Source organism: Carassius carassius, chromosome 15, assembly GCF_963082965.1.
Source record: "Carassius carassius chromosome 15, fCarCar2.1, whole genome shotgun sequence".
In the NCBI taxonomy this organism is placed as follows: domain Eukaryota; kingdom Metazoa; phylum Chordata; class Actinopteri; order Cypriniformes; family Cyprinidae; genus Carassius; species Carassius carassius.
Window position 1 is genome coordinate 16,055,303 of NC_081769.1, and position 26,906 is coordinate 16,082,208.

General features: G+C 40.5%; 2 protein-coding genes across 4 annotated transcripts; both read left to right on the plus strand.

Annotated features, from left to right (window-relative positions):
- On the plus strand, window positions 1-15,500 carry LOC132158243 (beta-2-glycoprotein 1-like). Its single transcript, XM_059567573.1, has 8 exons — window positions 1-136; window positions 1,391-1,537; window positions 1,678-1,869; window positions 5,234-5,372; window positions 5,476-5,552; window positions 12,799-12,978; window positions 13,168-13,365; window positions 13,465-15,500. Exons 1-8 carry the CDS (start codon window positions 70-72, stop codon window positions 13,545-13,547), a joined length of 1,083 nt encoding a protein of 360 aa, XP_059423556.1. The 5' UTR covers window positions 1-69; the 3' UTR covers window positions 13,548-15,500.
- Window positions 14,631-24,211, plus strand: LOC132158242 (zinc finger protein 236-like). Of its 3 annotated transcripts, none has more exons than XM_059567570.1 (2): window positions 14,631-14,689; window positions 20,658-24,211. In XM_059567570.1, exon 2 carries the CDS (start codon window positions 20,986-20,988, stop codon window positions 23,533-23,535), a length of 2,550 nt encoding a protein of 849 aa, XP_059423553.1. In that variant the 5' UTR covers window positions 14,631-14,689; window positions 20,658-20,985; the 3' UTR covers window positions 23,536-24,211. The 3 variants fall into 3 exon arrangements, with proteins under 3 accessions (XP_059423553.1, XP_059423554.1, XP_059423555.1); XM_059567571.1 differs by having other exon boundaries at window positions 14,658-14,768; XM_059567572.1 differs by lacking the exon at window positions 14,631-14,689 and adding an exon at window positions 18,300-18,663.
- The last annotated feature ends 2,695 nt before the right edge of the window (window positions 24,212-26,906 follow it).

Here is a 26,906-nt window from a genome sequence, read left to right on the forward strand (position 1 = left end):
CCCATCTTTATATCCCTTATCCTGTCTTGCTACCTCTTTCAAAACCTCTGCAGTGAATGTCAGGAAAAGATGGAGCGATCTCTGCTTGTGTCTCTTCTGTGTGTGTGGGCCCTCAGCAGCCTGTCTGCAGCATCAGGTGAGAGCGTTTGTGTGTTAGGGTGACTGAGAGAAAATGAAAGGATTAAAGGATTTCAAGTAAAAAAAATTAAATTATGTGATAATTAATAATGATCGAATGAGAGATCATGTATGATGGATTTTTGCCTTGTTGGACAAATAAAAAAAAGGCTCAATTTTATGAATGTAATTTTTTTTAAATGTAAAGAATATATGATATCTGATATCTTTATGTTGCTCCAAACCTTTTTTGTTTTGCCTATACAGTAAAAGTCATTTGGGTCCAAAACAGTTTTGGACTTTCATTGTAGGAACTATTTAAAAAAATAATAATAATACATTTGAGAGTGCGTAAATGATTAAAGAATTTTTATTTTTGAGTAAACTGTCCTTTTAAACTCTGTGCCCGATGTGCGATTTTATCATTTACTACTACAATTCCCTCCATTTCACATATTGCCTTGAGAATCTATTTCTTAGAGCTAGTTTTTCATGAAATTTGGAACACACATACTGTATGTATGCAGTGTATTATCTTCTGTTTCAGTTCAAAATCATTGCATAATCAGAAATGCACAATTGTGTTAAGCTTCATTCTACTTCCAACATTCTGTTCTGTTATGAGCTTGTAACATTTAAATGTTACATCCTGTTTATGGGTGGGCTACATTTATCACTGCCTGGTTTGTGTGGATAAATTGTGTTAAACACCTGGTTCAGTTCACAGAACTGTGTCTTGGGCAGACAGCCAGACATTTAACACCCTGCTATTTTATGGCACAGATTAAATAGTTAGACAGATAAAATACATTGTATTTAAAGCATTGCTTGCATGTACGCTACTGGGCATTCAGACTTTAAAAATGTTTTCGAAAGACGCAGTATGCTCAACAAAGCTGCATTAATTTGATTTCAAAAATACAGTAAAAATAGTGATATTGTGTAGTACTGTTACAAATTAAAAGAAGGATCAAGTGATTCTGAAGACTGCAGTAATGACTGCTGAAAATCTGGCTTTGCCACCACAGGAATAAATTACATTTTAAAATATATTCAAATATGAAACCATTATTTTATTTCATTGTAAACTGTACTATATTTTTGCTGCTTTGGTGAGCATAAGAGATTTCGTTCATTAAAAAAAAAAATATATATAATTATTACACTTTTTTTTGGTAGTGTATGTATGTCAGCCTGCTTGTATTTGAAACTGATCTACGCATTGTCTCATTTCTTCACATTTTCCATGTTTCTGTGCATGCCTATTTTGAAGTGGACACAACAGAACAGTGTCCAGAGAGGATACTGGGTAACGAGAGAAGACAAGCGTGCCCAAAAAAGTGTCAGCAAGATAAAGACTGTGGCAACAAACGTCAGTGTCTCTGTGACGGCCAGTGTGGACTCAGCTGTGTGGCCCCAGGTCAGAGCTTGACACCCCACGATGCTTCTAAACACATTATAACAAAACTTAAAAAGCAAAAAAACCAAAACAATGACTAAATCTATGATATATTATAAGGCAGTGCTCCCAGTTTTTCTGTGATTGTTCTGTGTGAACAGGTCGTACGTGTCCATGGCCTCTCCCACCTGGAAAGTATTTTGATGTAGCTCTCCTTTCCCCTTCACCCTCATTTTCCGGTCTGCTTGAGGTTCACTGTAAGCCTGGGTTCACCATGCATAACGGACTGGACACTACAATACGCCGTTGCCAAGGTGACCGGCAGTGGAGTGGAGATGAGCCTGTTTGTACAGGTAGGATGGAGAAAATATTTGAACTGTTATGTATTGTTTTCTTCAGTACATTTTACCTATCTATAATCTATCAGTCTATTATTCTATTGCTCAATCCTTCTGTCTTTGGTATATAGGCTATATATAAAATATATGTTAAAAAAATAAAGTTTTTCTAATGGTTTTAGTTGTATCTTAGGTTTAACAAAGAACCCTTCTCTTATACTTAAAGGAATAGTTCTCCCATGAAAATGAAAATTCTGTCAGTAATTACTCACCCTCATGTTCTTCCAAACCCATAAGACCTTCATTCATCTTCAGAACACAAAGATATTTTTGATGAAATCCAAGAGCTTTCGGATCCTCTACATAGACAGCAATGCAACTGACACATTCAAGGCCCAGAAAGCTAGGAAGGACATCGATAAAATAGTCTATGTGACATCAGTGGTTCATCTGTAATTTTATAAAACTATGTTTGTGTGCAAAGAAAACAAAAATAATGACTTCATTTAAAAATATGTCTCTTCTATGTCAGCTTGTTTACAATCAGAGGCATGTACACACATGCACGGTGGTACACTAGTGAACGTGCATCGAAAACAATGATGTTGAATAAAGTCATTATTTTTGTTTTCTTTGCACTCAAACAGTATTCTCATAGCTTTATAAAATTATGGATGAACCACTGATGTTGCATGGACTATTATAACAATGTCCTTACTACCTTTCTGGGCCTTGACCTAGTTGTATTGCTGTCTTTCAGTGTCAGAAAGCTCTAGGATTTCATCAAAAATATCTTAAAATCTTAATGTTCCGAAGATGAACCAATGTCTTACAGGTTTGGGACGACATGAGGGTGAATTTTTGAGTGAGCTATCCTTTTAATAAAGCCATTCTTTATCAAGGGATATGAAATCGGTTTATGTTTCTTTGGAGATCAGAAAAAAACTTCTTGATATTGGATTATAGGTCTGTATTGGTATAAACTATAGCAAGACAAAAGAAGCCCTCCTGGGTTCCGTTCTACTATGGCCAGATTTTCAACCGGGATCTGAAGAACGTCTTGCAGTTATAGTCCATCTGCTAGAACAGATACAAAATAAATAAAGATTGTAAACATAAAAATGGCTTAACTGTTAAGAATTATTGAAGGCATTTTTTTTTGGTATATGACTGAACATTACTATAAAGTGTAATTTTGTAATAAAAAAAGTGAAAAAGTAAAAAAGTGTGGTTTTGTAATAAAGAGTTGAGATGGGGGTCCCTGGGTCTGTAACATTTAAAAATCTGATATTGCATAAATACATTTTAAAAATGAAAACATCAGTCTCGTTGGGTCAGGTTGCCCTCATCTTGTTCATAAACCATTCAGTTAATGTCAATATTATGCAATTCAGGTGGAATGCCTTCATAGCAGCAATATTATGGTGGTGATATTGAGTGCAACCGACCATGAATGCAGGAAAAAAATTGAAATATGTGTCAGTGTCTGCATAATAATGCTTTTTTTTGGTTGCATGAGTAATAAAAGCTTAGAGCTTGTGGACCATGGGTCACCGCTTGCTTCTGGGCTATGGGGTTTTAGTCTTTAGACTCCAGCTCTGTGAAGAGGAGGCGTGAATTGGCAGAGCTCCAGGCTGCAGCATTCCCAGTATCACCCCCTCTGTAACACATGCATACATTCACACACACATTTCCTGGAGTAACATGAGAGGTATTTCTAGGAATGAGCTGTCAAAAGAGCCGGGGTGTGGGCGTTTGGGGTCTGTGAGAACTGTCCTGCAGTACTCTATTATCGGCAGATCAGTGGCATGGAATATTTAACAAGCAGAGACAGGCATGTAGATACGCCGGATTCACACACAAAGTTCAAGCGCATTCAAAGCTGAATTGATGTACAATGGAAGTTTGGTGTGTGTGCATGTTGACTGTGTGATTTCCTCCCCCTTCATTAATCAGTCATCCTCACAAAAGGGGGAGAGATTTGATACATAACTGCATGAGTCAACTGCTCAAGAGGGAATGTGAGAACAGCTTGTTCCAGATGGATTTTTTCTGATAAAACTCAAAATGTAGCCACACATTCTGTCCGTCCATCATCTGGGTACCCGCTCAGCCACACGTTGACCTGTGAATCCATTTGCCAGCCCTACATATCCATCTGTCCATTCAATCAGTCATATATTTGTGCTCACGCTTTCTCATCTAATGTAGTGGACAAAAGCTTCAGGCCAATATCCACAGGGTCGTCCATTAAATATAACTATAATATAATTAAATATAACTATATTTTTGTCCACACAAGGGATAACAGACGTCTGTTGATTTGAAGAGTGTCCTGCAGCTTTTTCATCAGCTTTTTCATGCAGCTGAGCTTTAAATGCTCAATCTCTTTAAAGTCTAGTGGAATCTGACTGGCTGATTTTATCATACATCACATTCTGAAAGTGATTCCATCAATATTGTAACTCTGTGTTATTATTGTTCTAGTTGCTGTATGAACATCCCTATATTCTCGAGAAAAAAAAAAGGCATTATCATTCAATTTATCACTCTTGGTATAAACAGGCCTTAACAATGTCCAGGCTCTTCAACATTTGAACTTTTTAAGAGTTAATATCCTCCCATGTGACCAGTTTTAATATGACTCTAATTTTAGTATATTTATTCAGAAATACACAAAAATGCAGTGATTTGAATGTACTTCTGATTTCTAGATTAAAACTTTTGTATGGCAAAACTGGATTCTTCCTAGAAACTTTGCATTTACTTGCAAATATTTTGAGTTTCCCCAAGATAATTTACTTTTGCACTTTTATTTATTTTTTGCTGAAGCATTTCTTTTCACAAAGAATCTTTGCACAAAATAATTGAATATATATATACATATATATATATATATATATATATATATATATATATATATATATATATTGCCGCTAGCAATTTTTTAATTGCTCAAAAAAATGCCAGTGTACACGAATTACTAATTTTGTATATATCATAAAATCAAAGAAATACAGAAAAATACTGAATGATTTACTAGTAGAAATTATATCATAAAGAGGACCACTGCAGACCCTCAAGACGCATGTGCATCAAGGTCAAGTCTATTGCAATATCCTTTTATTTTAATGACTAAGATGGCTACACAAGGTGTCAGGAAATTAGTCATTTCTTCCTCTTTGATTGATTTTCACTAGCCTACATTTTTTTATTAAGTTAAATTGAAACTTTAAATTGAAAAGGTTTTTCTAAAACAATAAGAAACATGAATAAGGGTACAATGCTAACAACTTTGCACATGTGTTGCAACCAAGCATTTTAGCGCATACTCAAGTCAAGAGATAAATATGCTATTTTGATTTTTTATTTTCACCAGCCTCCCCAGGAGGGGGTTTTGCAGCGGAGCCGGTTCTGGTACCTGAAGTGTCCTGTTCTTTGCCTGATGATGATGATCTGCTCTCTGTGCAGGGCAGTGCCATCGTGGGATCCACCATCCAGTACCAATGTGCAGCTGGGTGAGACTTATGAGAAAGAGAGATAACTGTGACTGATATAAACAGAATATCTATTTTTATCATGCTTATTTGATCTACACACCTCATCTTCTTTCTCATGCAGATCTGTGCTGACTGGAAATAGTGAGAATATCTGTCATGAGAACCAGACGTGGCAAAACCCTCATCCCATCTGTCGTCGTAAGTGTGTGTATGTTTGTGTGTATGCACTCATCAACATGGGAATGACTGAGACATAGATCTATCTAAAAGGAAATAGCAGCTGTATTAGAATGTGCTTGAGTGGAAAATGCTAATCCAAACTGCTATAGAGATCTCAGTTTGCCTGCTCTTGCACACCATGAAACAAAGTAATGAGAGAGAGGGACAGCGGGAGAGAGAAGAGCAATGAAGACTTGTGTGGGTTTGTGAGTAGGTGGACAGGGCACTATGTAAATTAATTTGTGAGTGTGCAGCACTATTGCAGCCGATGCAGGTTTAACTAATATATGTTGGTGCAGTGCTGCCCCCTGCTGGATCAACCTAGGCTTTTTGTGGGTTCAATACACGTTAAAGGAATAGTTCACCCAAAAATGAGAATTCTGTCATCATTTGCTCACCCTCAAGTTATTCTGTAACCACCGATGGTAGCTATTGAGTTCCATGGTATTTTGTTTTTCAGTACTATGAAAGTCAATGGCTACCGTTAACTGTTTGGTTTTAATTTAGGTTTGGGAAGAGATTGAGGTTGAGTAAATGATGATAGAATTACTTTTTTTTTTTGACAGTAATTTACTTTTGGGTGACCTATCCCTTACTACAACCTATTATTTTCTGGGTAAAGTTATATTCAATTTTTGCAACTTGATTGCTATGAAAACCTAGCCCCCATTGTAAAAAAATAAAATGATAAAAAAAGCTCTACAGCTAAAATAATACATATTATTACACAAAAAAGTATACATCTATTTACAAAAGCATTATCTTTCGGCTTTTAAAACATTAACATTAATATTATTTGCCTCTAAAATGGTGCAGACTGAGCCTAGGAATATTCTTTTAAAGGGTTTTCACATAATTTGACCAAATTTTTTAAAAGCTTTTATTTTTAATTCTGCTGTGTACTTACATGTACAGTATTGTTCACAATAATAGCAGTACAATGTGACTAACCAGAATAATCCAGGTTTTTAGCATATTTTTTTAATTGCTACGTGGCAAACAAGTTACCAGTAGGTGCAGTAGATTCTCATAAAACAAACAAGACCCAGCATTCATGATATATGCACGCTCTTAAGGCTGTGCAATTGGGCAATTAGTTGAAAGGGGTGTGTTAAAAAAAATAGCAGTGTCTGCCGTTGACTGTACAAACTCAAAACTATTTTATACAAACGTTTTTGTTTCCAGGATTTAGCAATCCTGTGAATCATTAAACTTCACATCTGTGTGGCATGGAGTCAACCAACTTGTGGCACCTCTCAGCTGTTATTCCACTCCATGACTCTTTAAACAACATTCCACAATTCATTTACATTTCTTGGTTTTGCTTTTTGATATCACCCCACAAGTTCTCGATTGGATTGAGGTCCGGGGATTGGGCTTGCCACTCAATAACATTAATTTTTCTGGTTTAGAACCAAGACTTTGCTCATTTACTAGTGTGTTTGGGGTCATTGTCTTGTTGAAACAACCATTTCAAGGGCATGTCCTCTTCAGCATAAGGCAACATGACCTCTTCAAGTATTTTGACATATGCTAACTGATCCATGATCCCTGGTATGCGATAAATAGGCCCAGCACCATAGTAGGAGAAACATGCCCATATCATGATGCTTGGACCACCATGCTTCACTGTCTTCACTGTGTACTTTGGCTTGAATTCAGAGTTTGGGGGCCATCTCACAAACTGTCTGTGGCCCCTGGACCCAAAAAGAACAATTTTACTAATTTCATCAGTCCACAAAATGTTCCTCTATTTCTCTTTAGGTCAGTTGATGTGTTCTTTGGCAAATTGTAACCTCTTCTGAACATGCCTTTTTTTTAACAGAGGCACTTTGCGGGGGTCTTGAAAATAGATTCGCTTTGCATAGACATCTTCTAACTGTCACAGTACTTACAGGTAACTCCAGGCTGTCTATGATAATCCTGGAGCTGATCATTGGCTGAGCCTTTACCATTCTGGTTATTCTTCGATCCATTTTGATGGTTGTCTTCAGTTCCTCTTCAGGAACTCGAGCTGTGTCAAATGCGCTTTGGGGAATGCGCCCAGCGTGAGCAACTCTGAATATTGTGTGTAATCAGTCCAATGGAAGAGCGTGACGTCACAGACGGGGTGACGTAAGCGACCAGGAAGCTATAAAAGCACGTGCCGCGCAGCTGGCGTCAGCTTCGCGTCTTTCAGCAAGCGCTCTGTGTGTGAATGTCAATTGTCTGTCTTGTGATTCTTATTTACTGTTGTCTGTCCAGTTAGAGCTCCTAGACATGCCAAAGAGCAAGGCGAAAGTTAAGCATTCTGATGGCGATTCCAAATCGCGTTATGGGTTGTGTGTTCCTCCCTGCCCGCGATATATAATGGGCGGGGATACACACAGCCTATGCGTGGTTTGCCTGGGAGCGAGGCATGCTGAGTCGGCTCTCAAGGGAGCCGACTGTCCGCACTGTGAGCGAATGTCGATGTGCGTGGAAACGCCCATTTCTCGGCCCGCCTCTACATCCCCTGATTATTATGGAAATGTGGTGGGGATGGGAGAGCATGCCCCGGGTGGAACAGACGCTCGCGAGCTATCTGCCCCCCGGCGTGGCATCGTCTCTCAAGGCCCCGGCATTGCCCTCAAAGCCCCTCAGATTAACATCAGTTTTGGTGGGCAAAGGGTATGCGGCTGCAGGTCAGGCTGGTGCGTGTCTGCACACCATGGCGGTGTTACAGGCGTACCAAGCCGACCTGCTTAAAGAGCTAGACGAGGGAGAGGAGATCAAGTCCCATGATATTTCAGAGCTAAGAAGGACCGCTGATCTCTCCCTCCGCGCCACCAAGGAGACCGCCCGAGCGATTGGGCGGTCCATGGCAGCGATGGTGGCCGCGGAGAGGCACTTATGGTTGACCTTGTCCGATATGAAAGAGCGGGACAGGGTCTGCCTCATGGATGCCCCGATTCAGCCTACTGGCCTGTTCGGCGATGCAGTCAATTCTGTCGTCGACAGGTTTCAGGAGGCCCGCAAACAAGCGGCGGCGTTCCATAAGTGCCTCCCTCGTCACTCCCTCGAGGCATCTGGGCGGGAGATGCCCCAGCCACACCCTAGCTCCTCGTACCGCAAGGCCCAAAAACAGAGGCCAAGGTCTTCTAAGCCTAAACAAGATCTGAAGGCAGTTATTGAAGCTAAGAAGTCCTCGGCCAAGAAACCCTGATGCCAAAAACCCAGGGTTTCAGAGGGCAGCCTCTGCTGGGGTAGAGCGGTACACACCGCAGTACACGGTGCCCGTCTCGCCTCAGCGCCCTCTGGGGGCCGGTCTGCCAACCCTGCCAGTGTTCCATGGCGCAGCGGCCCCAGCGAGCAACGGTCTCAGTATCTTCCGCCCGTGCACGTAGCGGGGCTGAGACGCTCGCCGCCCCTGCGGGGGCCTCTTACAGTCTCGAGAGACTGATTCCCTTAGTAGATTATTTGTATGTATCTCAATGGGTCCTGCACACAGTAGAAAAAGGCTACTGTATTCAGTTCGGCTCCGCGCCGCCAATTTTCAACGGGGTCATCCCGATGATAGTCGGCCCCAGGCAGGGTCTGGTTATGGAACAGGAAGTGAAAACCCTATTAGAGAAGGAGGCCATCGAGGTGGTCCCTCCTCAGTACAGGGAGTCCGGATTTTACAGCCGGTATTTCATAGTTCCAAAGATGGATGGGGGGCTGCTTCCGATTATAGACTTGAGGGTCAAAAATCGTTCAGTTATGAGATTGAAGTTCAGAATGCTCAAAATCAAGCATGTTGTAGCTCAGATCAGGTCCGAGGACTGGTTTGTCACAATAGATCTCAAAGACGCATACTCCCACATATCCATCCTTCCACAACACAGGAAGTTTCTGAGGTTCGCTTTCGGGGGCAAAGCTTACCAATATCGAGTACTTCCCTTCGGCCTTGCACTCTCACCCAGCACGTTCACAAAATGTGTGTACGCGGTTCTGGTCCCCCTGCGCATGCAGGGCATACGCATTCTCAACTACATTGATGATTGGTTGATTTTAGCTCAGTCAGAGCAAGTTGCGGCTCTGCATCGAGATGTCGTTCTCGCACATATGGGGGAGCTGGGTTTGAGACTGAACGCCAGGAAGAGTGTGCTTTCTCCGGTTCAGAGAACCACCTATCTAGGCGTAGTATGGGATTCGACCGCGATGCAGGCACGATTGTCCCCTGCTCGTATCGAGTCGATCCTCATCTCAGTCGAGAGAGTCAGAGTAGGCCAGTCACTCACTGTCAAACAATTTCAGAGATTGTTGGGTCTGATGGCAGCTGCGTCCAATGTGATACCTTTTGGCCTGCTGTACATGAGACCCCTACAGTGGTGGCTCAAGACCAAGGGATTTTCCCGAAGGGGCAATCAACTTCGCACTATCAAGGTCACGCGGCGCTGCCTCCGTGCCTTAGACATATGGAAGAAACCTTGGTTCTTGAATCAGGGCCCGGTGCTGGGAGCTCCTTGTCGCAGTGTAATACTAGCGACAGACGCATGTCTCACTGGATGGGGTGCAGTCATGAGTGGCCACCCTGCCCGTGGTCTGTGGAGTGGTCACCATCTAACATGGCATATCAATTGTCTAGAAATGCTAGCAGTTTATCGTGCACTGAAGCACTTCCTCCCAGACCTAAGGGGTCACCATGTGTTGGTGCGCACCGACAACACATCGGTGGTCTCTTATATCAACCACCAGGGAGGTCTGCGTTCACGCCCATTGTACAAGCTGGCGCACCAGATCCTGGTGTGGTCCCAGAGCAAACTCCTCTCATTAAGAGCAGTATATATTCCTGGGAAACTAAATGTGGGAGCAGACATACTGTTGAGGCAGGGGCCGAGGCCCGGGGAATGGAGACTTCACCCAGAGGTGGTGAAGCAGATATGGAGAGTATTTGGCAGGGGTCAAGTAGACCTATTTGCGACTCAAGAGACATCACAATGTCCCCTTTGGTTCTCTCTAGTTCATCCAGCTCCTTTGGGACTGGACGCTATGGTACAGACCTGGCCGAGGCTTCGTCTGTACGCCTTTCCCCCTATTGCTCTGCTCCCGGGAGTTCTGGCAAGAGTACGCCAGGACGGGGTCCGTCTGTTGTTAGTAGCCCCGTTCTGGCCGGGCCGAGTATGGTTCGCAGATCTAGTCTCACTCCTCGACGGCTCTCCGTGGGAGATACTGATCAGGACAGACCTACTCTCACAGGTGCAGGGTACGATAATTCACCCTCGCCCGGAGTTGTGAAAGCTGTGGGTGTGGCCCCTGTTAGCTGTGGGAGGGGGCACAACTGTTAGCAGCTGGTCTCTCAACCGAGGTTGTTGAGACCCTCCTCCAATCCAGAGCTCCCTCAACGAGTAAACTGTACGCCCTGAGGTGGAAACTCTTCACCTCATGGTGCAGAGACCGCCAGTTAGACCCAGCAAACTGCCCAGTTGGTACAGTTCTGGAGTTTCTTCAGGCTAGGCTCTCTGCAGGGTTGACCCACTCCACGCTGAAGGTCTACGTGGCGACCATTGCGGCCTACCACCCCCTTCTCGATGGCCAGTCTTTGGGAAGACACCCCTTAGTTACATGTTTCCTCCACGGTGCGCTGAGGCTGAGACCTCCAGTACGGTCCCGTATTCGTCCGTGGGACTTGGTTGTGGTGTTAGAGGCAATGTGCAAACCCCCGTTTGAACCTATTCAAGACATTTCAGACAGACATCTTACGCTTAAAACCTCCTTTCTGTTGGCTATCACCTCTCTGCGGAGAGTAGAAGATCTTCAGGCCCTCTCTGTGGCCCCCACTTATCTTGAGTTTGCACCTGGCATGACCAAAGCGTTCATATACCCTCGAGCGGGATATGTTCCTAAGGTTCCCTCTGTTACACCACGACCTGTAGTGCTGCAGGCCTTCTGTCCTCCTCCTTTTCGGGAGCCCGACCAAGCGAAGCTAAATTGTATGTGTCCTGTTCGAGCGCTGGACACATACGTCCACAGAGCTGCCCTGTGGAGAAAAACTGACCAATTGCTTGTATGCTACGGTCCCCCCAAGAGGGGTTCTCCTGCTTCTAAGCAGACTATTAGTCGTTGGATAGTCGAGGCTATCAACGCCACCTATGAGTCCTCTGGTCGTCCCCCGCTGTCGGGAGCCAAGGCTCACTCTACTCAGGGTATGGCGGTCTCCAAGGCCTTCCTAGCAGGTGTATCCATGCTGGACATCTGCAATGCTGCGGGGTGGTCCACGCCTTCTACGTTTGTTAAATTCTATGGCCTAGACATGCCAGTCACTCCAGGCGCTTCTGTCCTCTCGTCCTAAGCTGTGCTCTTCGGATACACACTAGGCAGGGGTTTGGTAGTCTGGCGGCGTTGATACTCATTCCCCAAAGCGCATTTGACGCAGCTCGTGTTCCTGAAGAGGGACGTCCCTAGGTTACGTATGTAACCCTAGTTCCTCGAGGGAACGAGACGCTGCGTCTCGGAGCCATACCCCCGGCACCCCTGCCGGTGCTTGCTGGTACTCGAAGCTGACGCCAGCTGCGCGGCATGTGCTTTTACAGCTTCCTGGTCGCTTACTTCACCCCGTCTGTGACGTCACGCTCTTCCATTGGACTGATTACACACAATATTCAGAGTTGCTCATGCTGGGCGCGTTCCCCAAAGCGCATTTGACGCAGCGTCTCGTTCCCTCGAGGAACTAGGGTTACATACGTAACCTAGAGACATTTTCTTCTACATCTCTCTGGTTTTGCTCTCCATTTTAAGGCATTGGAGATCATTTTAGCTGCACAGCCTATAATTTTTTGCACCTCTTTATAGGTTTTCCCTTGTCCAATCAACTTTTTAATCAAAGTACGCTGTTGTTCTGAACAATGTCTTGAACGACCCATTTTCCTCAGGCTTTTAAATGCATGTTCAACAAGTGCTAGCTTCATCCTTAAATAGGGGCCACCTGATTCACACCTGTTTTTTTCACAAAATTGATGACCTCAGTGATTGAATGCCACACTGCTATTTTTTTTAACATTCCCCTTTCAACCAATTGCCCAATTGCACAGCCTTAAGAGCGTGCATATCATGAATGCTGGGTCTTGTTTGTTTTCTGAGAATCTACTGCACCTACTAGTAACTTGTTTGCCACGTAGCAATAAAAAATATACTAAAAACCTGGATTACTCTGGTTAGTCACATTGTACTGCTATTATTTTGAACAATACTGTAAATTTAAGTGTGTGCTTATGTATGTTATCAGGTGTGGTTTGTCCTCCTCCTAAGGAGGTTGAACGTGGACATCTGGTGGCTGTCCTGAGAACTGAATATGAATTTGGTGATTCAATCTATTACCTCTGCAAAAATAACTTCTTGCTGGATGGTCCAAATCAAGTGACTTGTTTACCTAATGGGACATGGAGTGCAGTGCCTGCCTGCCGGGGTAAATAAAGCTCTTAAAAAACAATGCATCAAGTCATCATGACTGTGTTGAACATTTGCATTGAAAATGTAATGTGCATAAATATAAGGTTTGCAATGTTTTGGTTTCCAGTCATGATTCATAAACCTCCTTTTTGTCACGACAAATAGCATCATTCTCTTCACCATTTCTTCCCGTCTTTCCGATCAGCCCACTGTCCAGTCCCAGCTCAACGCAGCAGGGTGATCGTGGGAGGAGTAAAGTGTTGGCCATATGATCTGACGGGAGGTGTGGTTGCTCATGGAGAGAATGTGACATTTTTCTGTAAACATCCAGAAAAACTGTGCAGCTTCACTGCCACAGAGGTCTGCGTAGATGGACAGCTCAAGCAACCTAGCTGCTATCTCGGTACATAATTCACACCACATTAATGCACATAATATAATAGGTGTACATTACACTCAAAAATAACCCTGCATCACCTTCGTCTCCCTCTTTTCTCTTTAGACCCTACCTGGCTGCAGTTCAAGCTCTTTCCTCATCGGCTGGTGTCAGAGATTGATCCATGTGATCCTGCTGACCTTCAGTGAACTCATCAGATTTTGACAACACATTTTGCATGTGGGCACACACAGCTCTCTCTTCACTCTGACACCATGACCTTTAGTCTGGATCAATGTAAACTGTATTATTAACATGCCAACTGAATTTGTTTTTGGATGGATCTCAGTAGGATCTCACCATTATGCCTCATTTAACTCTACTCTTTTCTTTGTTGTTATGTTGCATTGACAAAGTTTTCTTAAACAGAATTTGTTTCATATTTGATATATGCTGACACCATCATACTTGCCTGAGGTTATGGTTGCTATAAGTTGCTCTCTTTTCATGTATTTTATTGTCATACAAAGTGTAAAACTGATTTCTGAGGTAGCGTTGGTGTTTATCATGTTATCATATTTTATTTCATTGTTAAAAAGTGATTTTCTGTGAAGCAGTTTTATGATATGTTTAGAGTTAACTGATCTTGACTTATTACTTGATTGGATTGGATTACATAAGACTTAAGACATACGAATATTATAGCATAAAGCCTTGCTTAATTATTGCTGTTATACAGATTCAGTTTTGCATTGTGTAAACTTCACAGTGAATCATCTTTAAATGTTTTTTTCTTCTTCTTGTAAAATCATGATTCTTCAATAAAGAAACTGGAGTGTTTGTTGTCATTTAAAACAATGATTTTATTATAGCTGGTTAGACTGTATAAATGATTTTGGCAACACTTAAAACCCTTATACTAGTGTTACCATGATTGACTGTAGTTTAGTGTAAAAATAACTGTTTGAGTGTTGTATTCCATCTCCAAACATAAAAATACAAAGTAACAGGCCTACAAGATATTCTCCTTAAAGAATACTAATAATTTTGAAAATATTTTAAAGTTAATAATGATATCATTGTTAGATTCTAAATTGATTTTTATAATAATGATGTGCCACCATTAACTAAATGTGTTATTATCATGAAAATAATGCGAACATATTAGCTAAAGCTCAACTCAAGTTCTAAAGCATGTTCAGGTCGGACGCAGAAAACTGCAACACCACGACCCCCCGCCCTCCCCTTTCGCTCGTGCTCAGCCTCTCCGCCCAGTCATTCATTCATTTTTGGTCTTCCGGAAGTATCTCAGGGTCGGCCCAGTCAGTGCCTGCGCGAGCTGACTCGTGGGGTGAGAACAGTTTTATATTCTATATTTCAGTTACAAAGAGGCGATGCGCGCGAGTGGTTGTAAGCGTTTGGGAAGAAATGTGAGTTCTTGTTAGTAGCAGTTCACGAGCGCGTGTTGTCTTAGAAAGTTTAAAATTGGGTTTCCAAGGCAGCAGTGTGTCTGAGCGCTGTCATCGGCTCGAACCCTCGCTACGCATAAAATGGCTGGTAGCAGGTTCGAGCGCAGTCAGTGTTTTGACCAAAATATGTGAATAATTCAAGTGTATTTGCATTACGCAGGCTATGGGGAGGTATATCCTTCAAACAGATACTTGTGGGGATGTAATGGCACGGGTTCGACTCGCTGTCTGGACATCACAGACATCAAACGCGATGTTTGGTTTGATATCTTTCGTCTTTAAACGGTCCTCCGGCGCGTAATGGCGTCGAATGTCCCCGTGTTGATACCTAACTCTCCCACAGTGCTGCATGGCTGAGGGTACGGACAAAGGCATCGGTGTCAAACCTTGAGCCATGCGCATTGACAGTTAATCTGTGATGAAAACCACGGGAAGGAGGAGTGGACCTGCTACCATGACAGCGCGCCTTTCGAGCTCATTGCGCTGCATTCCTGCTAACTGCATGGCATTTGTGTACTTGTGCAAATATTACACACACATCCTATCATGCTTTTCATTCCCAAAGAATTGGTCTGTTTTTAGTGTTTTTATATAGATTAATGTGATTACTTATTCACTACTAAACACAATTAGAATTTTTAGAACTTTAACAACAAATTGCAAATTATATTGTTGCATTCATTTGAAATAAAATAGTAATAACATGCAGGTGTGTTTCTTGGTTTAAATATACTGTTTATAAAAAAACACATGCCATAATAAAATATAATAATTCTGTTTATAAAATAATAAATGGTTTATTGTTTTGATTTGCCGTCAAAAATTTTAGGTTGTTATCATATAGAGCAGTGGTTCCCAACCCTGGGGCCTGCTCTTCGTAGGTCGCTAATTCAGTTAACTGGATTTGATTGTTAATGGTTTGGCAAGATCTTGGATTGTTTGGTTCTTCGAAGTTCATCCCGGAATTGCTGCCATAGCAACAAGTCTGTAAACTTAATTCTGCTTGAGAAGCTTATTTAAATGTAAACAGGATTAGATTGCATATTTTTAAACATAACTGTTACTTAAAATTTGTCCACTGCCACCACTACCTTATTACAAGATTATCCTACTGAGCCAGGGACAATAATTTAAAATAATAATTTAATTAATTAAAAGATAATATAATGTGTAGTCTTTAATACTACAGACATAGCCAATTGTCTGTAGTTGTATTGTATTGCAGGTCTATTTATATTCAAGTTTTACAGATAATGCTATATACAGATAATGTAGAGTCGTGCATTAATTTGAGTGATGACAGCTATTATGGGAGTGGCTTGATGGAGCGCAGGAGATGCAGATAACATGAACTTGACCCTTAAGAAACTTTAATAATGCTGCCACATAACAAATGTTCAAACATTAAATTAAATGAATTGCTAATTACTACATTGAAATAAAAATGTAAAGCCTGTACAAATATTAGAAATTTTGAATAATTGGGAATCATGTAACTTTTTTTTTTTTTTTTTATAAAAATTGCACATTTAATTTATCTATTATAACATGTATGTAGTTTTGTTCTCTTATCTGTTTCCTTATAAAAGTAAAAAAAAAATATATATTTTTTTTAATTATTAATTATATGATGTCATTACGTTGCTGTCTTGCCTCCAGCCAATGGCTGCATCACTGATCGTGGTTTCGAGTATCAATACACAGCCCCTTTTAAACCAAACCATGAATGCAGAGTTATTTCAGATAACTTTATCCAGCCATACTAATCATCAACAATAAGTGCATTCGAAGAAACGAATTAGCCAGATCCTGATTCGCACGATGATTTCATCTCGGATGTGATAAGCGATGTACGAAGAACATGCCCTTGGTCCTGGAGGCACCCCAACACTACACATTTTGCATGTCTTCTTTCCCTGACACACCAGTTTCAGGTCTCGGAGTCTCTAGTCAGCTGATGACCTGAATCTTTTCAGGGTTTAGGGTTTAGTTACACTTTAAAATCACTCTTTTTTTCCTTCTTGGACAACCAACCAATCACAGTCTTAAAAAGATTGTGTCATACATAGCAACAGGGTCAACCCCGCCTCCTCACTAAGATGAAAGTTTTTGTCTTTTCTTTACTCAGAGTTGCTCTGAGATCGGTCCCGAATCGCTCTTAAGCTAAGACTCCTACATAAGTTTTTAAGCTAAATTAAGAGTTTTCTGAGAGGATTCTTAGAACCTTTATGAATACGGGCCCAGGGGTTCTCAAACCTCTCCATGAAGTACCCCAAGCACTGCACATTTTGTATGTCTCCCTTTATCTGACACACCCACTTCAGGTCTCACAGTCTCCACTAACGAGCTGATGAGTTGAATCAGCTGTGATAATTGAGGGAGACATACAAAATGTGCAGGGCAGGGGGTACTCCAGGACAGGTTTGAGAACCACTGATATAGAGCTTATGCTTTCTGATACAAATGAAAACCACTGCTAAAACATGATTTTCCAGCTCATCTGAAGTGTGTTCCAAGGTTTCAAGATATATCAAGAGTAGTTTTGTTGACCTATCAGACCAAAACAATGCATCTACAGTTATGGCCAAAAGTTTTGGCAGTGACATAAATTTTGTGTTTTGCAGAGTGTGCTGCTAAAGCTGTTGTGGTGTTCATTCACGTTGTTTCTAGATAATTGTGTAGCAGATGTTATCAGAAGCATTTTAAGTAATTGCTAAAAACTTAATTGGCAAAGAAAACAGTTTCACAGTTTTTTGATCCTGACACAAAATGACCAACTAACATTAATTTACTTATTATTTCAGCAGAACATGTAAAAATCTGAATGAGTACTAGTCAGGTAAAATCTCTATCACACTAAAATAGATTGTGAGAGCAGACTGATGGAGGGAAGAAGCATTTCAAATCATTGTGTTCTTGTTAGCAATGGTTACCTCCAAAGAAACACGTGCAGCCATCATCAATTTGCATCAAAATGCCCTCACATGCAAGGAAATTGCTACATAGAAAATTGCACCTGAAAGAACCATTTACTGGAGAGAGAGGTTTGACTGCAGTGCAGAAGTCTTCAGGACATCCCAGAGTGTCCAGCAAGCGCCAGAACTGTCTCCTCCTGAGGAGTCAGCTACAGAATTGTGTCACCAGCAGTGCAGAGCTTGCTCAGGAATGGCAGCAGGTCGATGTGAGAGCATCTGCCGAAGCCGAAGACTTTTGGACAACGGATGGTGTCAAGAAGGGCAGCAAAGAAGCCACTTCTCTCCAAGAAAAATGTCAAGGACAGACTGAAATTCTGCAGGAAGTACAAGTACTGGACAGCAGAAGACTGGTGCAAAGTGTTATTTTCTTTGATGAAGCTCCCTTCCGACTGTTTGGGACATCTGGAAAATCAATTGTTCAGAGAAGAAAAGGTGAACGCTACCGTGAGTCCTGTGATGTGCCAACAGTGAAGCATCTTGAGAGCACCAATGTGTGGGGTTGCTTTTCTGCAAAAAATGGTATCAAAACATCTTGCAAGAGCGACTTTTTCCAACGATCCATGAGCAATTTGGTGATGAACCATGCATTTTCTAGCATGATTGAGCACCATGTCACAAAGCAAGAGTGATAAAGAAGTGGCTCGATCATTAAATTGAAATTTTGGATCCGTGACCAGGCCACTCCCCGGATCTCAATACCATAGAGAAGCTGTGGTCAGTTCTCAAAAAGCGAGTGGACAAGCAGAAGCCCACAAATTGGGATCAACACCGAAAACAAATAAGGCAAGAATGGATCTCCATCAGTCAGGATTTTGCCCAGAAGCTAATATCCAGCATGGCAGAGTGAATTGCAGAGGTTATGAAGAACAAAGCTCAACACTGTAAATATTGATATTGAAAATTTGTTTTTGCCAATAAACATCTTTAAAACTTATGATATGCTTATCATTGTTTTTCAGTATACCATAGAAATAATAATCTGCAAATACTGAAGCAGCTAACTTTGCAAAACATAAAATTGATGATAAAATTTCTCTAATAGTGTATCAAGAATTTAAATATAATACTAATGACAGAATGTTGGTAATATACAAAAAAAGGACAGGTCCTATTATGCTTTTTCACTTTTTCAGCTTTAGTTAGCCTGTAATGTTGCTGTTTGAGCATAAAAAGATCTGCAAAGTTACAAAGCTCAAAGTCCACTTCAGAAGGAGATCACAGTTCAAAAACTACAATGAACGACTTGTTTGGACTACAATGCATATTTTCCGGGATTTGTGATCACAAATACTGATGAATAGGACAAGACCTGGTTGAGCTGCACTAGAGAAGGCAACAAGTGTTATCACTATGCTGGAGACACGCTAGCTTTCCCAAGGCAGACAAACTTAGAGTGGTTACAATTATCCGGGTTCAAATCGCGCTCAAATTGATTTGATTTTACACTGAAGCTCACAGTCGGCTATGGTAAGGGGCATGACATTTCCCGACCATGTACAGAGTGGAGCCAATCACAATACACACTGGCCCAGCTAACCAACACATTTTGTATTTCAGAAGGCGGGCTTTCATTTGATACAGGAGATATTCAAGTTGTTTATGCCAGACTGGGGAGAGAGGTGTTGTAATAATGTAAAATATATTAAATATAATGTGTTTTTCGAATAACCATGAGAGCCTGTTCTAGTACACCCCCAAAACATAATCAAGACTTTGTAAAAGTGAAGTGAAGTGAAGTGACATTCGGCCAAGTATGGTGACCCATACTCAGAATTTGTGCTCTGCATTTAACCCATCCGGAGTGCACACACACAGAGCAGTGAACACACACACACACACACACACACTGTGAACACACACCCGGAGCAGTGGGCAGCCATTTATGCTGCGGCGCCCGGGGAGCAGTTGGGGGTTCGATGCCTTGCTCAAGGGCACCTAAGTCGTGGTATTGAAGGTGGAGAGAGAACTGTACATGCACTCCCCCCACCCACAATTCCTGCCGGCCCAGGACTCGAACTCACAACCTTTCGATTGGGAGTCCGACTCTCTAACCACCAGGCCACGACTTCCCCAAAAGAGCATAATAGGACCCCTTTAAAGGCTTCTAAAATAATTGATAAAAAAGATTTTATTTTTATTTTTTTTCTCTCTGTGAAGCATTGTTCATGGATGTCATCAGGTTCTGCTGTTGAATGTATGTATTTAGTAGGCATCAATATTAAATAAAAATAACCTGAAATTTTGTAATTTTGTTATGAAATAGGAAAACTATATCATAAATATATAGATAAATATATATATTAATGATCCCTAGATGAAATATAATTGCACTCATTTTTTTTTATTAAGTCTGATTTTTTTTAGCAACCCTATATTGCCTCCTCTGTTTGTTCTGTTTAACTGCAATATCTGTTATGATTTTGTTTGTAATGCTTGTGAATATAAGTACTTCATAAATAAATGTAAACAAACCCCCTTTGTTCAGAAAATGAACAAATTATTGTACAATTGTTTTCCAAGTCACATCAAAACTTCCTCAGCATCCATTTTTATGTACTGTCTTTATATACTGTCTTTTATATGTAAATACACACCTATAACAAACTGAAATAATGTGTCAGTATAAATATTGAATATGTATTAAATATTAAATGCTAATAATAATTAAGAATATACAAAGTGACTAACTTCAAAAAGGTGATTTTTAGTAAATTTGCAATTAATGTGTACATTTTGACAGCACTAATATTTTAAAAAGGATTGTTACCTTAATACATTATTTGAGATTTGTCTTTGTAACTTTAGTTCTGTTATTTCTTTACAGAATGTAGAATCTTGTTTTTTTTGTCTTATATTGTTTGCTTGTTTGTTCTAGACTGATGCCTTAGATGAGTAGAAGGTCCTGACTGATGGCAGTAGCAGAGACATGGGTGAAAATCAGCAGTTACATCAGATGGGAAAGGAACTGGCATTGGTGCCATTACATGGATTATGCAAGATTGTATGGCACTGTCAGGCAATATTTCAGTATTCTCTCAGGATATAATGAACAGACTTACTCCATGAGTATTGAACAATAAGATTTCTTCTCTACTGCTGAATGTACAGAAGTTGCTATGCGCAAACAATAAACATTGGACAGGATAGGTGAGACCATTCCACATATTAAGTGGACTGATCTTATTGCCACCAAAGAAAGCCAAATGTCTGTGGGTCAGGAAAGTGAGTTATCAGATGAGGGACTCTCACTGAGGACTGAGTCTAAGGACAAAGTGACCCCAGGTGTGTTTCTTGTTCCACCACAAGATCAGACGGAAGTTATAAAGGATTACAGCAAGCAGATCTCGCCAAAAAATGAATCGGACCAAATGAGTCTTCATGAAAACCAGACTGTTGAAGATAAATTAGCCCATTTTCATGAGAACACAAGGAGTCTACCAACAAACATGCAGCTGATATCCAAGATACAGTCTGATAACTCTACGACAGAAGCTTGTGAGGTAACAACCAAAGCTACAAACATTGATAACATCTCATCCAATGATTTACTAGAGATTAAGGTTCAACGACAATCTATTTTAAATAAAGATTTTCATAATGACGAACTACTCTCACCTGGTGGAGGCAATCACACAAGCAAGGAGTTGTGTATTGAGAATAATACACAGGTTGTTGATGTTGCACATGCAAGAGGGAGTAAACTTAGGATGGACCTAAATGCAAACAAAGAAAAATTTGAATATAATAAAGACTGCATTGAAGATTATAAAACACAAATTTTATGTAATGTAAGAGAGGAGATACTTGATATCGGAAGTAACATGGCAGTGACAAGTTCTTTGGGACAATATGAAGAAGACCTGGTATTAGATTTAAGCCTACCAAAAAAGAAAGACCGAAATACGGAAAGGAAGTGTGAATGGGTTGTAGACCCTGAATATGAAGGTTCACTTCATATGGAAGTTGATGAAATTGAGGAGGAGCCTCAACATGTAGAAGTGGAGCAGGAGGATGATAATGAAATTCGCTGCATTTCATCAGTAAGTGACACTCATACATATCTGCCTCAGCATTGGGATGGACATCTTTCCTCCTCTTCGCTTGAAGCTATGCCAACTACATCGTATCCCCCAGATCCGATGGATACACTACTTATAGATGACCAGGGCATTCCTTACACACTTACCGTAGATGGACAGAAAGTTCCACAAATTGAGAATATGCAACATGCAGAGGACCTCTCTACACAAACAGATCTAAGCCCAAGACAAGCTGAAGATAAGCCCTCATTCACTGCTGATGTACAGGATATTGCAGACTCCAGACTACAAACACTAACCAATTCACTGTGTCCAAATATGTCTATAGGCCATGTCTCAGTGGAAACCTCACAAGTTGCCCCAAACCAGGAGCCAAAATCTTCTTACAGTTCTGTAGCTCTTGATAAACCCTCCATCATGTCTGACTTGACATCAGTTCCCATTCAGATTGTGGCTAATACTACTGGGTCAAACACTCCCATTCTTCTTCTTCCTCCATCTCAGCTTCAGTCTCTTTCCTCACAGGCCTCTAAAGCTAACCAAGGGCTAATTACCCTTTCCTTACCAGTTCCTCTTAGTCAGAACACTCAGTCCTCCCCCATGTTCTTAGTTTTGTCATCTCCTCAGGTGTCCTCAACTCAGAATTCGTCTTCGCCTGGGCAGTTATCTCAAATTTCCTCTTCTTCCACTGTTGCACTTCCCATAGGATCTTGTCCACTTGATTTGGGATCTACATTAAGTTCACGTCCGTCACTTCTCAGCCTCAGCACAGTATCCTCTACCACAGCTACAGACATCTCAGGACTGAATAACCCTTCTAATCTTCCTGTTAGCCCTACCTCAGATTCCTCTAGCACTTCCACAGTGACCTCTACAAGTCCAACCAAGCAATTCAGCACTGATGCCTACTCCGACACATCAGTGCCCACTTCCTTTCGGGAAGCCCTTCTCAGATTGGCTGTGTCTGTGGAGAAGAAACAAGAAAACCAGCCTGAGACACATTTGGTCACTACTCATTCATGTTCTGAAGCCACCAAGCTGGATTCCTCTGCCATAGTCCATGAAAGTAAAAATAAAGAGACAGAGGTAAACTGTGATGGTGAGACTGAGTCTACCTCGGTAGACCAAACAGACTCATTGGATACCACCTCTTCTACGTCACCCATTCGTCCCGTATCACCTGGAATTTTAATCAGTGACCCAAAGAACCAAGAATTAGGCCCTCGTCGCATTCTGTACTGTCAGTACTGTCCGCGGATCTTTTACTATCTTTCGGACCTTGAGCGCCATTCCATCACACACTCCCAAAGCAAACCCCATGTATGTCACCTTTGTGGCAAGGCGTTCAAAAGATCAAGCCATCTTGAGCGACACAAACACATCCATACAGGTCAGAGAAACTTTGTGTGCCAGCTTTGCTCAAGGCGTTTTCGTGAATCTGGGGAACTAATGAGGCACCAGAGAGTACACACCGGTGAGAAACCCTTCCAGTGCTTAATATGCCACATGCGTTTTGCAGAGCGCAACACACTGCGACGTCACACGAAGCGCAAGCACCAAGGCCAGCAGCTGGAGGCGATAGACATGAAGGCAAAGCCAGAAAGTGGAGAGATTTCCCTTGCTGGTATACAAGGAGAGCCAGAAGAGAATGCGGAGTGGTACAGTTCAACAGTTCCAGAAATGGAGTCTGACAGTGACACAGGGGGAGAATGAGAACTACATGGAAGGCATATTATTGTCTATATTTCATTCATTAACTCTCGAGACCTTTACTGGTGATGACTGAACTAGGCAATATTCAACTTCGGATTCATTCTAATAAGCTTCAGTTATTGAGTTAGACCTCTTGATGAAATACATTTGTTTTGATTCTTTACCTTGAATAACTTGGAAATACCCTTATTTGCTTATTTATTGTTCTCATTTCAGTTTTTCGCATATGCAGCATCTTTCTTCAAGGGTGTGATGTAGTTACTGTAAAAGATTAAGAGGCTCATTATTGTTATTTATAATTTTGTATTATGATCTCTTGAAATCAAGGATTATTGCATCAGTATATCTAGGTCCATTAATGACTAGGCCCACAAGAAATTTGCAGCCACAAAACTCCACATAATTGGAACATACTTCATTCTCAAAGTTCTTCTACACATCTTCCTCTCCTTTCATTGTGATACTCTACCTGACCTGCAGGGGACAGTATGGGGTTGCGTCCTCTTTAAACTTTCAAACTTGCATCATACAGATCTTCTGACCTACCAGTGTTGTCATTTACCCATTTGTTTGGCATTCTTCACCATTTAGTTGTAGAGTTTACAGGTTAGCACATTGTCTTGTTTTCATATGTTCTGTAGAATTCTCCAGATTACCTTCAAAATGGAGAAGAAAGAAAACTGTAGACTCCATCTGGGTTTTTTTCATGAAATGTTTTTTTCAGAACATATTCAGATATTATGCATTATAAAACATATTGCTGTGTGTTCATTTCAGTTTCTCCCTCATGGCTATTTTAACAAAAGGGAGTAGTATAGTCACCTTTAAAATGCTCTGCTTCGTTCTTCTTTAATACTGAACTTGAACTATTTGGTTTATAAACCCTTTGCCTTCTTCAAGGGCCTACTTCAATTATTAGCTTGAAAATATGCTTTTATCTGATTCTGGACAAAGAAGGTTTTCCTTCTCTTGATTGCTTATCAGACAGCTGTTACAAATCATTGCAGGAAGTTTGAATTCGAATTTCAAGTAAATTTGCACATACGTACTTTGGAATATAAATTAATTATTTAAAATAAGTTTTCACGGTCATAGATACAATTGTCTGGTGCTCTTGCCCAATTCAAATTAATCTTGATGATCTAATATTTCAAGGTTTGAATGTATAATTTATTAGTGTCTTAAAATTCAGTTCTCCAAGTTATGCATCTTGAAGAAAAAAAAAAAACTTGCTTGATAAAAAAGGTTTAAAGGTTCAGACACTGATTAATTCTGCTGATTAATTCTGTTTATGTAATTTGCCATGTAAATAACAAAACATTGTGCACGGACTGGACACCTTGGGCTAATTTAAAGTTCTGTTGGTTAAATTTCAGATTTGATTAAGAATCTGAATATTTGCACACACTAATTAAAGCTTGTCAAGCCCTTCTGTTTTCCAGTGGTTCTCATGCTAAATTAACTTTGCTCTAGGCTCACGGCACAGCGCATATTCTGCATGCAGTGGAAGTCTTTCCAGCTGCTGAATGATATCACTAAATTTGGTTTGCACACTTGTTTACATATTACTTCATTCATATACAGATTGGTTTAGTGTTTTTATTAAGATCATTTTACAATAGATTTAAAACATTAAAAAAATATTCAGTTCCTTCTTACAAATTAATGATGAATGCTCAGAATGTGTTTTAGCTAACTTAGAATAATCTTGCACCAATGAGAATTATTTATTTATTGTGGAAATGTATATATTCGAAATGGCGTGCTCTGTCACAGAACACTTATATATTTAATACACAATTTAAAAACAAGACCGCGGATATTTAAACAGCCTAATTTCTGAAACCTGTCACAGGATTTTGAATAAAATGAATCAAATTCAAATGCTTCCAAGCCATCTTTTTTCCCCTCCTATATTTTCTTTATGTTAATGCTATTATGAAAAGTATTATATATATATATATACACACACACACACACACACACACACACACACACACACACAATTGCCACAAAACCAGTCATTAGTAGCAATATTTGTAGGTATATTTGTAGCAGTACATTGTCTAAATTATACATTTTTCTTTTATGCCAAAAATCAGGATATTAAGTAAGTATCATGTTCCATGAAGATATTTTGTAAATTTCCTACCGTAAATATATCAAAACTTAATTTTTGATTAGTAATATGCATTGGTAAGAACTTCATTTGGACAACTTTACATTTTTCTAAATTTTCTCAATATTTCGATTTTTTTTTTTTACACCCCAGATTCCAGATTTTCAAATAGTTGCATCTCAGCCAAATATTGTCCTATCCTTACAAACCATACCTCAATAGAAAGCTTATTCAGCTCTCAGATGATGTATAAATTAAATTGACCCTTATAACTGGTTTTGTGGTTCAGGGTCACACATATATATATAGGCCTAAAATAATATGGACTGTGTAAGTCATACATTCATTCAGTGTTATGCTGTATTACAATGATTAAATAAATAAATGCTTAATATTACTGGTACATATATTAATGCTAATACAGTTTTAAAGTGTTTATCTTTGGATGTGCTTTGCCTGCTTTAACCTTACAAGCTGTGCTAGACGGGGTTGTCTGTGTACGTTTGAGTGACATCTCAGATGTGTTCAGAGGGTCGCTGTCCCATTTGGCAGCATCAAGGAGAGTGACTCCCACAATCAAGCTGACAGCAGGTGTATATAAGTGTTGAGTGCGAATGTGTGTGTTTGTGTGTGTGAGCAAGAAAGAGAGGAACTGTAAGAAATGTAGGAGACTTGCTCTTTTCTGTGAGACTATGTGCTTGTCACATTGATGGCTGGTACTTGCCATTATGTGCAAAAAAGTCAGTCTCAGTGTAAACCTGCAATAGTCTCTTCAAATGGATTGTCAAGCAGTATAATGTGAAAGAATTTCCCGATAATATAATTTTGGACACAATGCAGATGGTTTGTTGGCAAGGGGAGGCTTGCTTTAGTGTGGCAATGAAATGCTTGGGGAAAGGCGTTTTTTATTATGCAGGGCATGGATATATTCTGAGATGTAGATGTGTTTCTGAGGCATGATGGGTTAGGAGCTCTGCAGTTGAGTGTTGTTAGCATAGCAGTGGCGATAAGAAGCTGCATGATTGGATGAACGGCCTGAATGACTTGCCGTAGATGGAGATGATTAGTGTTTCAAGCACAGAGACTAGTGGAACTGGAGTGATGTGGGAACTGAATGAGGAGTGTGAGCATTTTTACATGTAGGAAAGCACAATGTAGGACAGAACTTAGCATAATATGTTATTACTAATTTATGCCACCAGATGGCAAACTCACTCCAAGTTATGCATGGCCTCATCAACCTGAAGTCAAT

Bases quoted from the DNA above. Each gene is read 5' to 3' on its own strand.
- LOC132158243 (XM_059567573.1), top strand. From the start codon at position 70: ATGGAGCGATCTCTGCTTGTGTCTCTTCTGTGTGTGTGGGCCCTCAGC. The intron at 137-1,390 runs GTGAGAGCGTTT...CCTATTTTGAAG, and splicing joins CAGCCTGTCTGCAGCATCAG to TGGACACAACAGAACAGTGT. The intron at 5,373-5,475 runs GTGAGACTTATG...TTTCTCATGCAG, and splicing joins CAGTACCAATGTGCAGCTGG to ATCTGTGCTGACTGGAAATA.
- LOC132158242 (XM_059567570.1), top strand. From the start codon at position 20,986: ATGTCTGTGGGTCAGGAAAGTGAGTTATCAGATGAGGGACTCTCACTG.